The sequence below is a fragment of the Musa acuminata genome, chromosome BXJ3-8 (genome assembly GCF_036884655.1).
Source record: "Musa acuminata AAA Group cultivar baxijiao chromosome BXJ3-8, Cavendish_Baxijiao_AAA, whole genome shotgun sequence".
Classification (NCBI taxonomy): domain Eukaryota; kingdom Viridiplantae; phylum Streptophyta; class Magnoliopsida; order Zingiberales; family Musaceae; genus Musa; species Musa acuminata.
The window spans coordinates 52,242,675-52,255,886 of record NC_088356.1 but is presented as its reverse complement, the minus strand read 5'-3'; the positions used below and the strand labels follow the sequence as shown (position 1 = coordinate 52,255,886).

Genomic DNA, 13,212 nt, shown 5'->3' with positions numbered 1-13,212 from the left:
AAACACCTGTTTAAAAAAATAGAAACTAATTAAAAATATTGTGTTTTGAAAAGAGGAGATTTTAGATATATTGAAAAAAAAATAGAGTCTCTTTACTAGAATAACAATAATAAGGAACATTACCGGAGACAAATCGAAAATGTGTGACTCATATTTATTCTTTTTTTGTTGATTGTTGCATCAATCTTTACTAATTAGAATTTAGTTACTGTGGTGTATATTATATATAATTTTTCTATGTTATCATGGATTATGGGGATACGCATTGGATACTACTTCATATCATTAAATTTATATGTTATTTATTCGTTTATTTTATCAAATAATTTAATTTTTATATTTGTATCGGAAGCTATGCCTACTAAATTATGATTTTATTATAATTTTTATTAAAACAATAACTAGATTTTAAACAATCCCAGCTCGAGCTCGATCCGGAAATGGATATTTAATTACGAAAATATAGGAGGAAAAAAAAGGGTGCGGGGGGAAATATGAAGAAAATTGAAGGCGGGAAACACGGACTGTTGGATCAAGACGCGGCCAACTCGATGGTGCGCATCATGTTCTTGAACTCGAAGAAATCCACCCGTCCATCGCGATCCCGATCGACGGCGGAGATCATGCGGCGGACCCCGTCGATGCTCCTCCCGTCGAGCAGCCCCAGCTTGTCGAGCACCGCCTGCAGCTCCGCCGCCGATATGTACCCGTCGCCGTTCTCGTCGAACACCCGGAACGCCTCCCTCATCTCCTCCTCCTCTTCCTCGGCCTTCGGCTCCACGGCGGAGCCGTCGCCGAACAGGGCGATCCCGAGGGCGCAGTGGAAGGCCTCGAAGTCGTCGAAGCCGAGGCCGGCGCGGCCGGGCCGGACGTATGCGGCGACGGCGCCAGCAAGCTCGTCGAGGTCGGCGCCCAGGCCGAGGCGGTCTAGCGCGAGGTGGAGCTCCGGGACGGTGATCTCGCCGTCACCGTTGCGATCGAAGAGATCGAAGACGCGGCGGAGGCGAACGGAGTTTAGGCTGGTGGAGCGGAGGCGGAAGGAGGGCGCGGCCGTGCGGGCGAGCGCCGGCGTGATAACCGGCGGCGTCAAGTGCGCCATCTTAGTGGGATCTCGTCGCGAACTAACGGTTTGGCTCATTGCCCTTTGCCCGATCGCCATATTTATAGTGATGCGGTTTTAATCTGTTGTGGATAAAACCAATAAACACAAAACTATATATATATATATATATATATATATATATATATATATATATATATATATATATAAAAGAAATCAGCAAGAATATTGTATTTTTCAACGGTTGGTAATCGGAATCACTAAGCGTAAGCTAATATGCATTTTATAATTGAGAGATTTTAATTCTAAATTCATTATATCAGAATTTTTAGGAGCGTAAATAATGATATCTCAAAACTTGTCATGGAATAGATATATGTAAAAGCAATGGAAATATAAAATAAAAAAGAAGAGATGGAAACGCTACACGTGTTTGATCCCATATGGGTTTTGGGCTCGGTCTCCTCTTGACCGGTTCAATTAATGAAATTTCTTGCGGTTGCTTCTTTCATTTTGGGTCTAATTTTGGAAGATTGGATTCGTAATGTTTAGAAGAAATATCTTTGAAAAACCCCTTCTTTTAGACCCATCTTATTTATGTTCATTTTTATTTTATTTGCTTGGCTTTCTAAATGCTCATCTTTACTTCACCTTTCGATGAGATCAATTAAGAGTAAGATTGTAACCAAGTAACATACCCCCACTAGTATAACCCTCTTTTTTATTTAAGTTGACATATCTGATCCAAAACTTGACTCAACTTGATCCGAAAAGATCCAACCACCACTTGACGCGGACCAAGGGTTCGATCGAACCAACTAAAATTTGACTTAATTTGAACCGAAAAGATTCGATCAAAATTAACTTGATGTGGATCAAGGTTTTGATTGAACTATCTAGCTATTGGGCTTAAATTAGTTCGATTCAAGGATATTATTAAAATTTTAATTAAAATAATATACTTACTAAAAATCAAATATGGCGAACTGGAGCCAGAAATGATGGTAACGAAAACCGTCTCCTACACAGCCGACCAAGTAGCAGTGCTGCTGGGGAAATGCGGCGCCATGAGCCACCTGCTGCAGGCCCACGCACTCCTCCTCAAGTCCGGCCTCGCCCGCTGCCCCCGCCTCCAGGCCAAGCTCCTCACCCTCGCCGCCCTTCGCTCCTGGGGCAGCCTCTACCACGCCCGCTCACTCTTCGACGCCGCACCTTCCCCCGCCATCCCCTACCTTTGCGACCCCATGATCCGCGCCTACTCCCGCAGCATATCTCCCCTCGGCGCCATCCCCGTCTACAACCTCATGTCCCGCCGCGGCATCCCTCCCTCTGCCTTCACCTTCCCCTTCCTCCTCAAGGCCTGTTCCCGCGCAGCCTCCGAAGCCGCCGACGCCGAGGGCGCTGGTCTCTCCTCCGTCGCCCTCGCCAGGAAGGGCTCTGAGATTCACTGCCGGATCCTCCACCTCGGGTTTCAGTCTGATGCATTGGTCCGCAACTCCCTGATGTCCATGTACTCGCATTGCGGCCACATTCACGATGCCCGCAATCTGTTCGACGAAACCAGCGAGAAGACCGTCGTCTCGTGGAATGTCATGTTAGCCGCGTACCACCGTGTCGGAGACCATGACGCGACGGACCGCCTCTTCCACTCGATGCCCGAGAAGAATGTCGCGTCGTGGAATAGCATGATCACGCGATACGTCCACTCCGGCGATATAGCTGCTGCGAACAGGGTCTTTCTCCAGATGCCGCAAAAGGATGCCATCTCGTGGAACTCCATGATCGCGGGTTACGTCCGGGTCAAGAGTTACGGGCGCGCGTTGGAGCTGTTCAAGCAAATGCGGGCGAGCAATGTCAAGCCGACTGAACTGACGATCGTGTCTGTTCTTGGGGCATGTGCCGAGACCGGTGTGCTCGATCAGGGTCAGGAGATACATTTCTACCTAAATAACAATGGCTATAGGATTGAAGGGTATGTAGGCAACGCTTTATTGGATATGTATGCAAAGTGTGGTAGCTTGAAGATGGCCAAACAACTGTTCGACACTATGGGCTTGAAACATGTGACTTGCTGGAATGCGATGATCATGGCTTTAGCTGTTCATGGACATTCTGAGGAGGCTCTCGAGCTGTTCGCATCGATGGAGAGGGAGGCAAGCCATGGGGGAGCAAAGCCAAACCGGATCACTTTTCTTGGGGTATTGATTGCTTGCAGCCACAAAGGGCTTTTAAAGGAGGGACAAGCATTCTTCGAGAGAATGATCCAGGAGTACAAGATTGAGCCTAATATAAAGCACTATGGTTGCATGGTTGATCTGCTGAGCCGGTGCGGCCTGGTGGAAGAAGCCTACCAAATGATTAAGCAGATGCCTATCGAGGCCAATGTAGTGCTGTGGAAGACAATTCTTAGTGCTTGTAGGGTCTATGGGAATGTTGAATTGGCAGAGAGGGCATTCAAAGAGCTTGCTAAGTTGGGGTCTCCAAGTGATGCGGAGTGTGTTATAATGTCGAACATCTACGCAGAAGCTGAAAGGTGGGCAGATGTTGGACGACTGAGAGCCGGGATGATAGGTTGTAGCATTTCAAAGCTTCCAGGTTGTAGTAAGATTGAGCTGATCTAAGAGGCTAAGAACTTCAGGAATTGACATGTCTTGAATGTGCTTGTTGAATGGCGGCATGCCGCGTGCAGGGCTTGATTCTTGGTCCAAGATAGATACCAATGTGAGTCTTCCAAACAAATGATTACTGGTTTAGTTTAGCAAAACTTGGAAGCAAGAAACCATCAATATAGATGTTGTGGAATCTGGTTTTGGCTCCGCCACAACTGATCCAATCTTTGGTGAGCTTGAAAATGGTTGTCTTGTTGCAAAATCACTGCTGGTGAGTTCAGAAAAGGCTGGCTTTCGAAGAGCATCTTTGCCTTTTGAGTTTTTCTCCGGTTATTGGGAATTCATGAATATTGCTTTGCATATGCTTTATCATTTATGGTCAAGTGAGATGTATTGGAGAATCACGAGACATGGAAAAGGCCAAGTTTAGGCAGCGAACTACTAGAAATAACATGAACCGTAAACCATATCTCGCGCATCATATTGTTTCCAGTTCCAACTTATTGATGGCTCTCACTTGGTCCTAAGGAGTTCAACCGAAAAATGAAAGAAGATTTGGAAGAGGCTCTACATCCTATTTCAGAGAAGCTGATAATCATATTCTTATGTGTTTATGACAGTTGATGAGGTAAATGTTATTTTATCCTGAAAATAGATTATTCACTATGTAATACCTCATGCAAAAAGATGCAAGTTATAACTGGTTTTTTTGTACAACACAGTTCAAGAGATAAGATTGAAAAACCTTCCTAGAAATGCTTAAGCATTGCTTTTTAGTTCTCACATACTGCCATGCTTCTGTTTTTCTCTTATCTCTCTGCTTAATCTCGTGGTAATTGTTCTTTTATACTGAAAATAGATGATTCAATATGCTCATCCAATAAGATGCAAGTTATAATTGGTTTTTGTACAACACTTAGTTCAAGAGATGAGATTGAAAGATCTTCCTAGAAATGCTTAAGTAATGCTTTTTAGTTCTCAGATAATTCTTATCTGCCATGTATCTGGTTTTCTCTCATCTCTCTGCTTAATCTCGTGTTTCAAGGAGTATGTCTTTCTCTTTGAAGTAGCTCTTGAGTAATTGTTTAAGGTCAAAATTGTTAGAATTTGAATCTATCATGATGTGCCCATGATCTTAAATGATGTCACGATCAATATCTGCAAGGGAGAATGATGGAGGCATTTAACATTGGATGCAAGAAGTCAGAACAATTGTACTCGAAAACATTAGGGGCATTGCAACACACTGAGTCAACAAAAAGCATTGTACAAACCGGTCACCATAATTTTTGGAATATGACTTGATCTATACCTATTTAACATCTGTCACTCAAACTTTAATAGGTATATATTATATTTCTCTCACAATTATTTTGCCTTGTACAATATGCGAGTAAAGTGTGGACTCTGGGAAATGCCTCCACTGAAGGATAAGGTCTGCTATGCAAGGGCTAAAGCTTGGTCAGACTAATACTGAATTGCTTGAAATAGAGATTGCTACTATTGAATAATATTTTAAAAGAGTTAAACTTTACTAATCTTGATGTTTGCATAGATTATATTAAAGGAAAGCAAACTAAATATATAAAAATATATACTAAGAAATAAAAAATAACTTGAGATTATTCATATTTATATCTACGAATAATTTCATATTATCTATTTTTGTGGAGGGAGATATCTCATTATATTTATAAATGACCTATCAGGATATAACTGTTAGGATCTTAATGATATTAAGAGAAGGGGTGAATTAGTATAATAATATTTTTAATTTATTTTAAAACTCGATATGTTATAAAATAAATAAAATATGTATTGTTTCTAAACTTACACCCAAATTTAATTAATCAAACTAAAATGCATATCAATAAACTTAAACTAATTTATTTTTTTAATTATTTATTAAGATTTATTAAAGGAGAGTAAAAGAGTGAGAAAGATGTCCATTAACTGTGGATGTGGGACTCAAGTTCCACCATTTTGTGCATATCAAATATCTTAAAACTTTCATTAAACATGAATTCAATCTCTTATGAGTATCATAACTAATTCCTTTTAAAAGTTGAATTTAATTTCTAGCAAACACTCCGCATTGCTGAGCTTTTTATTTTTTAAGGTCTGATTCCTGCTATAATGTAGCGTAGCTCTCATGAATTTATATAGAACCGAAAACTCTAATTGATGGAACACAACATGATTGAACTACTCGACATGTTATGAGAGGCATGTAATATTTATTCGATCGAGTCGAAGTTTTCAGTCAATGCAGCTAAAAAGCTGAAGGAGAAGATCTCTCCGTGAATCCCAACTCTGGAATTGGTATTTTTGCACGTAGGCCCCAACATCCCCATGCAAGCATTGTGCGTGTCAAGACCATGTTCTCCCGTCAATCCTTTATATACCCTCGGTCCCTCTCCACTCTCACATCGCTTATCATCGACATATCTACCAGCATCCAAAGAGAGCAGAGGGGTGAGAAGGAAGAGGGCGTAGTAGATGGAGGTGGCTGTGGGAGGTCGGATGGCTGCATCGATCCTAACGCTGCTGCTCCTCTCCTCCTGGTGTCTGATGGTGGCGAGCGGATTCCGACAGAGGGGAATAGAAAGAGAAGAGGAGGAAGAAGCGCATGGGGGAGGAAGAGGCCTCCGGGGTCGCTTCCTGCTTGCGAGATCCAGGACGGTGGCGAGGACCGACGCCGGTGAGATTCGCGTCGTGTCTAGATATCGATCAAAGAGTGAGCCTTGCCCCATGCACATTGGTTTCATCCAAATGGAGCCCAACAGCCTTGTAGTGCCACAGTACGTTGATGCCAATCTCGTCGTCTTCGTACATAGAGGTATATGAATCTGACTCTCTCTCTCTCTCTCTCTCTCTCTCTCTCTCTCTCTCTCTACAGATGTACGATGTTTAAATCTGTTTGTTATGCGAGGAAATATATAGTGATGTGATTCTATTGTTGATTTCGTGGTGAAGGGGAGGTAAAGGTTGGCTGGATCCACAAGGATGAGCTGGTGGAGAGGAAGCTGAGGAGGGGCGATGTCAGCGTAATCCCAGCTGGATCCACCTTCTATATCGTCAACACTCACAGAGGCGACAGGTCTCAAATGATTTGCAGTATCGACACAACGCAGAGTATGGGATCCAGCTTACACCAGGTGAGTCGAATCTTTGTACCCGTGTACTCCTTCCTCTTCCTTCTTCGATCTCATTTCGTCTTGAGGTCATAATGAATGCGTTGGCAGTCTTTCTTCATCGGTGGAGGAATGAACCCGACTTCAGTGCTTGCTGGATTTGATACCAACACCCTCACGGCGGCCTTCAATGTGAGCTACCTCGATCGTTAATTCCCCATTTGGTTTGACGTACTCATCAAATCTTTAACTCTTCCCAGGTGACCGCTGAGGAATTAGAACGGATGATGCGGAGCCAACGGGGCGGCGCCATTGTTTACATGAGCGGGGAGTCGACTGAACGGCCTGATCTCAACGACGACAATGACGACAGTGCATGGACAAAGCAAAAGCTTGTAGATTATCTGCTTGGAAAGGTTGACAAAAAGAAAGCGGGGAACGGTGAGCCTGTTGGAGCGCTGCATGCTTACAACCTCTACGACAACGAGCCAAGCTATCGGAACAGCTTTGGGTGGACTACCGCCATTGACGAGGACGATTTTTCCCCTCTCAGAAGCACTGGCGTCGGCGTCTATGTCGTTAACCTAACCGCAGTCAGTAGATACACCTGATTTATCATGGGAAAAACATCAAGCTAAAAGATCAAAAGTACAAGTTATACATGTATAAATATATATATATGGTGTGTGTGTGTGTGCAGGGATCGATGCTGGCTCCGCACATGAACCCCATGGCGACCGAGTACGGAGTGGTGCTGAGGGGCTCAGGGACGATCCAGGTCGTCTTTCCGAACGGTTCAAATGCCATGAATGCAGAGGTATCGGAAGGCGATGTGTTCTGGGTCCCACAATACTTCCCTTTCTGCCAGATCGCGTCGAGTGGAGCACCGATGGAGTTCTTCGGCTTCACGACCTCTTCGAGGAGGAACCACCCGCAGTTCCTGATCGGGGCGAGCTCGGTCCTCCGGAGCATGAGGGGACGCGAGCTCGCGGCGGCGTTCCGCATCAGCGAGGAAAGGCTGGAAAGGCTCGTGAAGGCGCAGAGGGAGTCTGTCATACTGCCCATCCGGCATCACCAACAGCCCGAGGAGGACGAGGAAGAAGAAGAGGTGTTGCAGCTTAAGAGGGGTGTCTTTGCATGAACTCCTATCATGTCTTGTTTTCTTCTGCTAGGGTTTATTTTTGGTTCTTCCGATCTCTTAGCGTTGTGTTAATAAAGACATACTATCTAATTGGCATTTTTAATAAAGCATCGTGTTCTTTGTCATTGGAAGTCTGCATATTATCTAACAATTTTCATGGAGCTCAATTCAATCAAAATCATTGAAGGATGAATATTTTTCAAAGAATTTATTATTCCAAAAATATAATGTCTGAAATTATTTTTTTATTTTCAACCTTTAGATTTTTTGCTGACTTGAGTGAGCATCCAACTTAATATGTTCAACACCCTCAACTTTATATATATATATATATATATATATATATATATATATATATATATATATATATATATATATATATATATATATATATATATATATATCCTCCATGTCATATCTTGAATTTTCTTTTTTTCCCTTAAACATGTGCATAGAATATGATATATTTCAACAAAATCATAACTTTAAAGTTAATAATAATAATAATTTTAATTAAAATAAATTTTAAATGTTCATAAATATGCTTACAAAAAACTAGATCAAGCTTTAATGATTAAATTAAAAATATATAAAATTAGGTAATGCTCCTCCTTGCTCCATATAAATAACAAATAATCAACAAAAGTTGAGAAAAAACCTCATATATGTCCTATCAAAATATATATAAAAAAATCATAGTAGATGCAGAATAAATAAATTAGAGTAAATTACATATCATATGATTACAATTTTCAAAAACTAAGTGTCAGCACAAATTAGAATAAGGATCATGATATGGTATATTTTGACAGCCCGAATACGTCACAATCGACACATCACGCCAAGTCAGAGCTCTGCGCCACACGTTCCATCTTCGGGGCTCGGGGCGGTGTCGTCTGACGCACCATTAGCCTTTATGCCATAGTATAAAACTCCTGACTGGCCTCCGGCCAGGGAAAAGAGGAAAGGGGAGAAGGAAAAGAGCAATCACTCTCGTTACTAACTTGCTTGTCGGAGGGGCCATGGTCGGGTACCACTCGACGGAGGCCATTTTACAGGTGGGCTACCACTCATCGATGATGAGGGACTCGGCATGAGAGCGCGACTCGCTTGACACTAAGGAGTTGCCAATCAGCCTCGATCCCGACCAACGCCAACCGATACTCATCCCCGAGAGCTCGGGTACCTCGTCATTCGAATCACCCCACAGAAAGCTTCCGACATCGACATGTGGACCTAGCCGTGCTGATTCCCCAGCCACGATACATTTGTTCACCAACAGATCAGATTTCATATTATCATAAACACAACTCAGATCCGATCTTAGTCCGGTAAATTTTAATTTTGAGTTTCACTTGGACTGAGATTTGCCCTAATAGAATCAGTGCTAGTATAAATAGTTGATCGATTAGGACTTGGCATGTGAAGTCTAATCAATCTGAAGATGACAACACATCAATTCGATATGTCACATCATCATGACATTTAAGTAGAATATTTTCTCTTCAGATATTTTTGTAATTGATAATAGTTACAAAACAAATATTATATAAAATGATCTCCAGACACATTTTCATTCTGAATTTATTAAACTAAGACTAAATACTTTTTCTTTTTTGGTTGCCGAGAATGGACAAATGCTAACTTGATTGTCGAATTAGACAGACACATTCCAAACATAACACTTGTTAGGAAATGAATTGAAATAAGACACAAACATTTATTGATTTTGAAAAAACAAATTCTCCATCAATCTCGAATCATGTATTTTAAAGAATTTTAAATCTCTCTCTTATCGATGTGTTAAGACTCTGAAAATGAATCAGATCAATTTTGATCATATTATATTGATTTGCTCAAAATTGAATATATCAAATATATAATTAAAACAATTCCATTCAACTAAAACCATGTGATTAAAATTTCATGTTATGATCAGAAATAGAAAAACTCAATAACAAAAAATTTAATATAAATAATTTACTTACACGTGTCACACTTTGATCAGTATAGTTCAAGAATGACATAAGCCTTCTTACGTAGGATAGGACTCAGATTAAAGAAACTATGCTTAGATTAGAGAACTATTGGTGCCACTTGATCAGGAAATCAAGTGTTGTGTTCTTGTTTTTTTAATTGAACATCATGTTTTCTCGGAGAATCAAGTATTTGTAGGCATAGGTTCACTTGATGGTCGCATTGATAGATAAGATTTCTTCAATTATATGAGGAAATCTCTTTATTCTATTGAGGAAAATCTTCTATTCTGTTAAAAGAAATCTTTACTCCTAATATGTATAAATAAGAGAGGGATATATTAATATATTTAAGTTTTCATTATCGTGGAGTTGCCTCTGTAACTCTATGATAAGAGATACCATATTTTGATCATGATCATACGTATTTGGGACGTGAAAAATATGATCTTAGTGATTTCTAATCCAACAAAATAATTCAACACTACTGTGACGACTTATAATGCCTTGAGATCCCACATTTACCCATCAGATAATACTCCAGTGATCCATCGTGTAAAGCTAAAAAGTTCGACCTTGAAAAATCTGTGATATAATTCCGATTTGATTACTTTACTTTCGCGTTAATGGTGAAATTGACATAAGATTAACATATATGTAGGTAGGTGACATATGAGTTGTCACTCACTTTCGACAAGTAACATATGAGTACTATTCGAGGGTTTTTTGGCCCGCATGATTCTTAGACTCAAATCATGGCGTAATCTTACTAGTCTGAGTAATCAATTACGCAAACGAGCTAAATTACCAGCCGATCTAACTTAATATGTGTATGTAATGTAAAGAAATTTAAATGACATACAGAAAACTACTTTTTTGTTTTTGTTTTTTTGTTGCCATATTAAAATGCATGCATAATCCATTAAAAACAACATGTGCTAGAATGAAAGTAATAGGAACCGATGGTTGTCTATTGGACAAAAGCTGAGGATGGAAGGAGACGAAGCAAAAACAACACAGTTTTTGTGGAGAGAAGTGGCTGTTGGCACGAAATCTCTCTCTCATATATATATATATATATAGATTTCATTTCTATGAACAGTGAGTACAACCAGTGTCATGGGAAGCATGGAGTTCTACATATCGATATGTACTCAAAACTGATCATGCTACAAAGATCTCGGTACCTTTCACAGACTAATCAATCATCTTGGTCAAAACAAGATCCACAAGCCAACTTGACAAAGACAGACACCAACTGCGTGTACATGGAACTTAACCCTCGATCGGACCACTGAGCTTGATTCCCCATGTCGAGTACCTCTCCTTGTTCTCCTTTATCCCAAGAAAGGGTGAGAGATGTGGGGTTTCGATGGGATCAGGAGCATGCAATAGGCTGTTGTACGAGCTCTTTGGAGGAGGAGGAGGAGGAGGAGGAGAGAGATGGGGACTGGTTCTTGAAGACCAGCGTTAGCCATGGCCATGAGTTTGGTGACGACGACGAAGAAGAAGATGGAGTGTGGCAAGAGCGACGCGTCACGACGGAGGATATATAGAGGAAGAAGAAGAAAGGTACGTACGCACCAAAGAATGGTTTCTGAGCTTGCTTTGCACGCCTTACAGTAATGTGGGGATGCGTTCTTTCGAGCTCCGCATGCCATGCAGAGGAGAAGGGCTTCGCTTTGCGGTACACAGCAGCGCCATGTGTGCTGACAAAGCAAGCGTACGTAGTTGGTGGGCACAACAACAAGGCTCAGAATAGAACAGGAGAGTGAACAGTCTTAGAGAAAAAGAGGTGTACAATCCCCCACAAGATTGTCCTTTAGGTCAGTCAGCTTCTCTCTCTCTCTCTCTCTCTCTCTCTCTCACTCCTTCCAATAAGAGGCCTTTTTATAATTAGCTAGGTTTTTGCTTGCTTCTTCCTCACTGCTACTCCTTGGGAGGAGTTTTTGGCATCAATATGAAGCATGCAGATGCAAGTGATCACTCCATTTCCCATCCCATGCATGCTTGACTTTCAAAAGCTCTCAGACTGCGCAGCTCAGGAGGATAGGTAAACAAAAAAATGTAGTGGACAATTGATTTAAGACAGAAGTTTATGTTATGCTATTTGATCGAAACTCTAGGTTTATAATTAATGTTAAGCCAACACTAGACATAGTTCTTGTAGTACAGGATTGATGGAAATGTTTAGCTATCTCCCTTTCTCTCTCACACATTGTCATTTGCATGGAAGAACAAAACTACAAGTAATTCCAATTTTTATGTTAAACATGGTTCTCTGAAGCTTGGACACACCTCTGAATTTGGATATATCTACGGTGACATGTACATAGAGTAGCAACATGTTGTTACAAACCTAATATCGAGGGAATTAAAAGCTTGTAATGCAGAGTTCAAAGCTAAACTTATGCTCCAGTGGGGCTGTCCAATCAGTATATTATTGCTTGGATAAGTTGAGGAGAGACCATTTTCAAGATATCAAATGAAGGCTTGTGTTTGTTTCAATAAAAAAAATATGCTAATCTGCTACAAGTCTTTCCTGTTCCGATGGCCTAAAGAAATTAAAAATAATGTTCATCGTCTCTATTAAGTTTTGTTCATGTGATGTTGGGGAGAAGATCACCATCCATAATACATGGTGTTGAATGGCTGCATAAGGTCCACGTAAGGAATCACACATCCCTTTCTCTTTTAAAAATAATTGTTTTCCCTTGGATTATTTTCTCATCCACAATTTCTCTTCATGATTTTCCTATATAGTTTATTTTCAAGAGTAAAACACTTCTTATTATTAAGCAGCAACATTCATAATAATCTACAAGCTTTTCTTGAAAGAGCCATACCAAGACATTCAAATAGAGGAATGTTAATACTACTGGATTTTCTTGCCTAAGTAAGACATGTGTATAAGATCATGCATTCCATTATAGATAGCACAAGAAAATTGACTAGAGAGGTGTCATTCGCTTAAAACCAATTAGCAAAGAGTTTTTCTTTTTTTTTTTTGGATAAATTATGCTATATATATATATATCTTATATATTGCCTAGAAACAAAAGACAACAAGAAAAAGAGAGACTAAATTCAAATATTATAATTATATGATCGCATCATGGTTTGAACTAAAGGAAATCTTAATCATGATCTTTTTCGCTAATAAATGTTTCATTTCATTTTTATGCGATACTAATTGGGCAGGAAACTTTGATGATAGAACATCCACGTCATGATATATTATCTTCCTTGGAGCTACTCCAATCAGTTGGAGTTCTAAAAAAATAAAAGATGA

At 40.5% G+C, this 13,212-nt stretch overlaps 3 protein-coding genes across 3 annotated transcripts; 2 read left to right on the top strand and 1 right to left on the bottom strand.

Annotated features, from left to right (window-relative positions):
- Nucleotides 1–478: 478 nt before the first annotated feature.
- Nucleotides 479–1,168, bottom strand: LOC135645101 (probable calcium-binding protein CML32). The gene has a single exon (XM_065163178.1). It carries the CDS (start codon nt 1,157–1,159, stop codon nt 533–535), a length of 627 nt encoding a protein of 208 aa, XP_065019250.1. The 5' UTR covers nt 1,160–1,168; the 3' UTR covers nt 479–532.
- An 893-nt stretch (nt 1,169–2,061) lies between these two features.
- Nucleotides 2,062–3,681, top strand: LOC135644309 (pentatricopeptide repeat-containing protein At5g15300-like). Its single transcript, XM_065161775.1, has one exon. The coding sequence runs from the start codon at nt 2,062–2,064 to the stop codon at nt 3,679–3,681; it is 1,620 nt and encodes a 539-aa protein (XP_065017847.1).
- Nucleotides 3,682–6,110: 2,429 nt separating this feature from the next.
- LOC135645046 (vicilin-like seed storage protein At2g28490) lies at nt 6,111–7,971 on the top strand. The gene is made up of 5 exons (XM_065163088.1): nt 6,111–6,508; nt 6,646–6,827; nt 6,915–6,995; nt 7,064–7,396; nt 7,504–7,971. The coding sequence occupies exons 1-5, from the start codon at nt 6,169–6,171 to the stop codon at nt 7,942–7,944; spliced, it is 1,377 nt and encodes a 458-aa protein (XP_065019160.1). The 5' UTR covers nt 6,111–6,168; the 3' UTR covers nt 7,945–7,971.
- Nucleotides 7,972–13,212: the final 5,241 nt, after the last annotated feature.

Excerpts from the sequence above, each read along its gene's own strand:
- LOC135645101 (XM_065163178.1), bottom strand. The coding sequence starts at position 1,159 with ATGGCGATCGGGCAAAGGGCAATGAGCCAAACCGTTAGTTCGCGACGA.
- LOC135645046 (XM_065163088.1), top strand. The coding sequence starts at position 6,169 with ATGGAGGTGGCTGTGGGAGGTCGGATGGCTGCATCGATCCTAACGCTG. Across the intron at positions 6,509-6,645 it reads CGTCGTCTTCGTACATAGAG|GGGAGGTAAAGGTTGGCTGG; the intron begins GTATATGAATCT and ends TTCGTGGTGAAG. Across the intron at positions 6,828-6,914 it reads TGGGATCCAGCTTACACCAG|TCTTTCTTCATCGGTGGAGG; the intron begins GTGAGTCGAATC and ends ATGCGTTGGCAG.
- LOC135644309 (XM_065161775.1), top strand. The coding sequence starts at position 2,062 with ATGGTAACGAAAACCGTCTCCTACACAGCCGACCAAGTAGCAGTGCTG.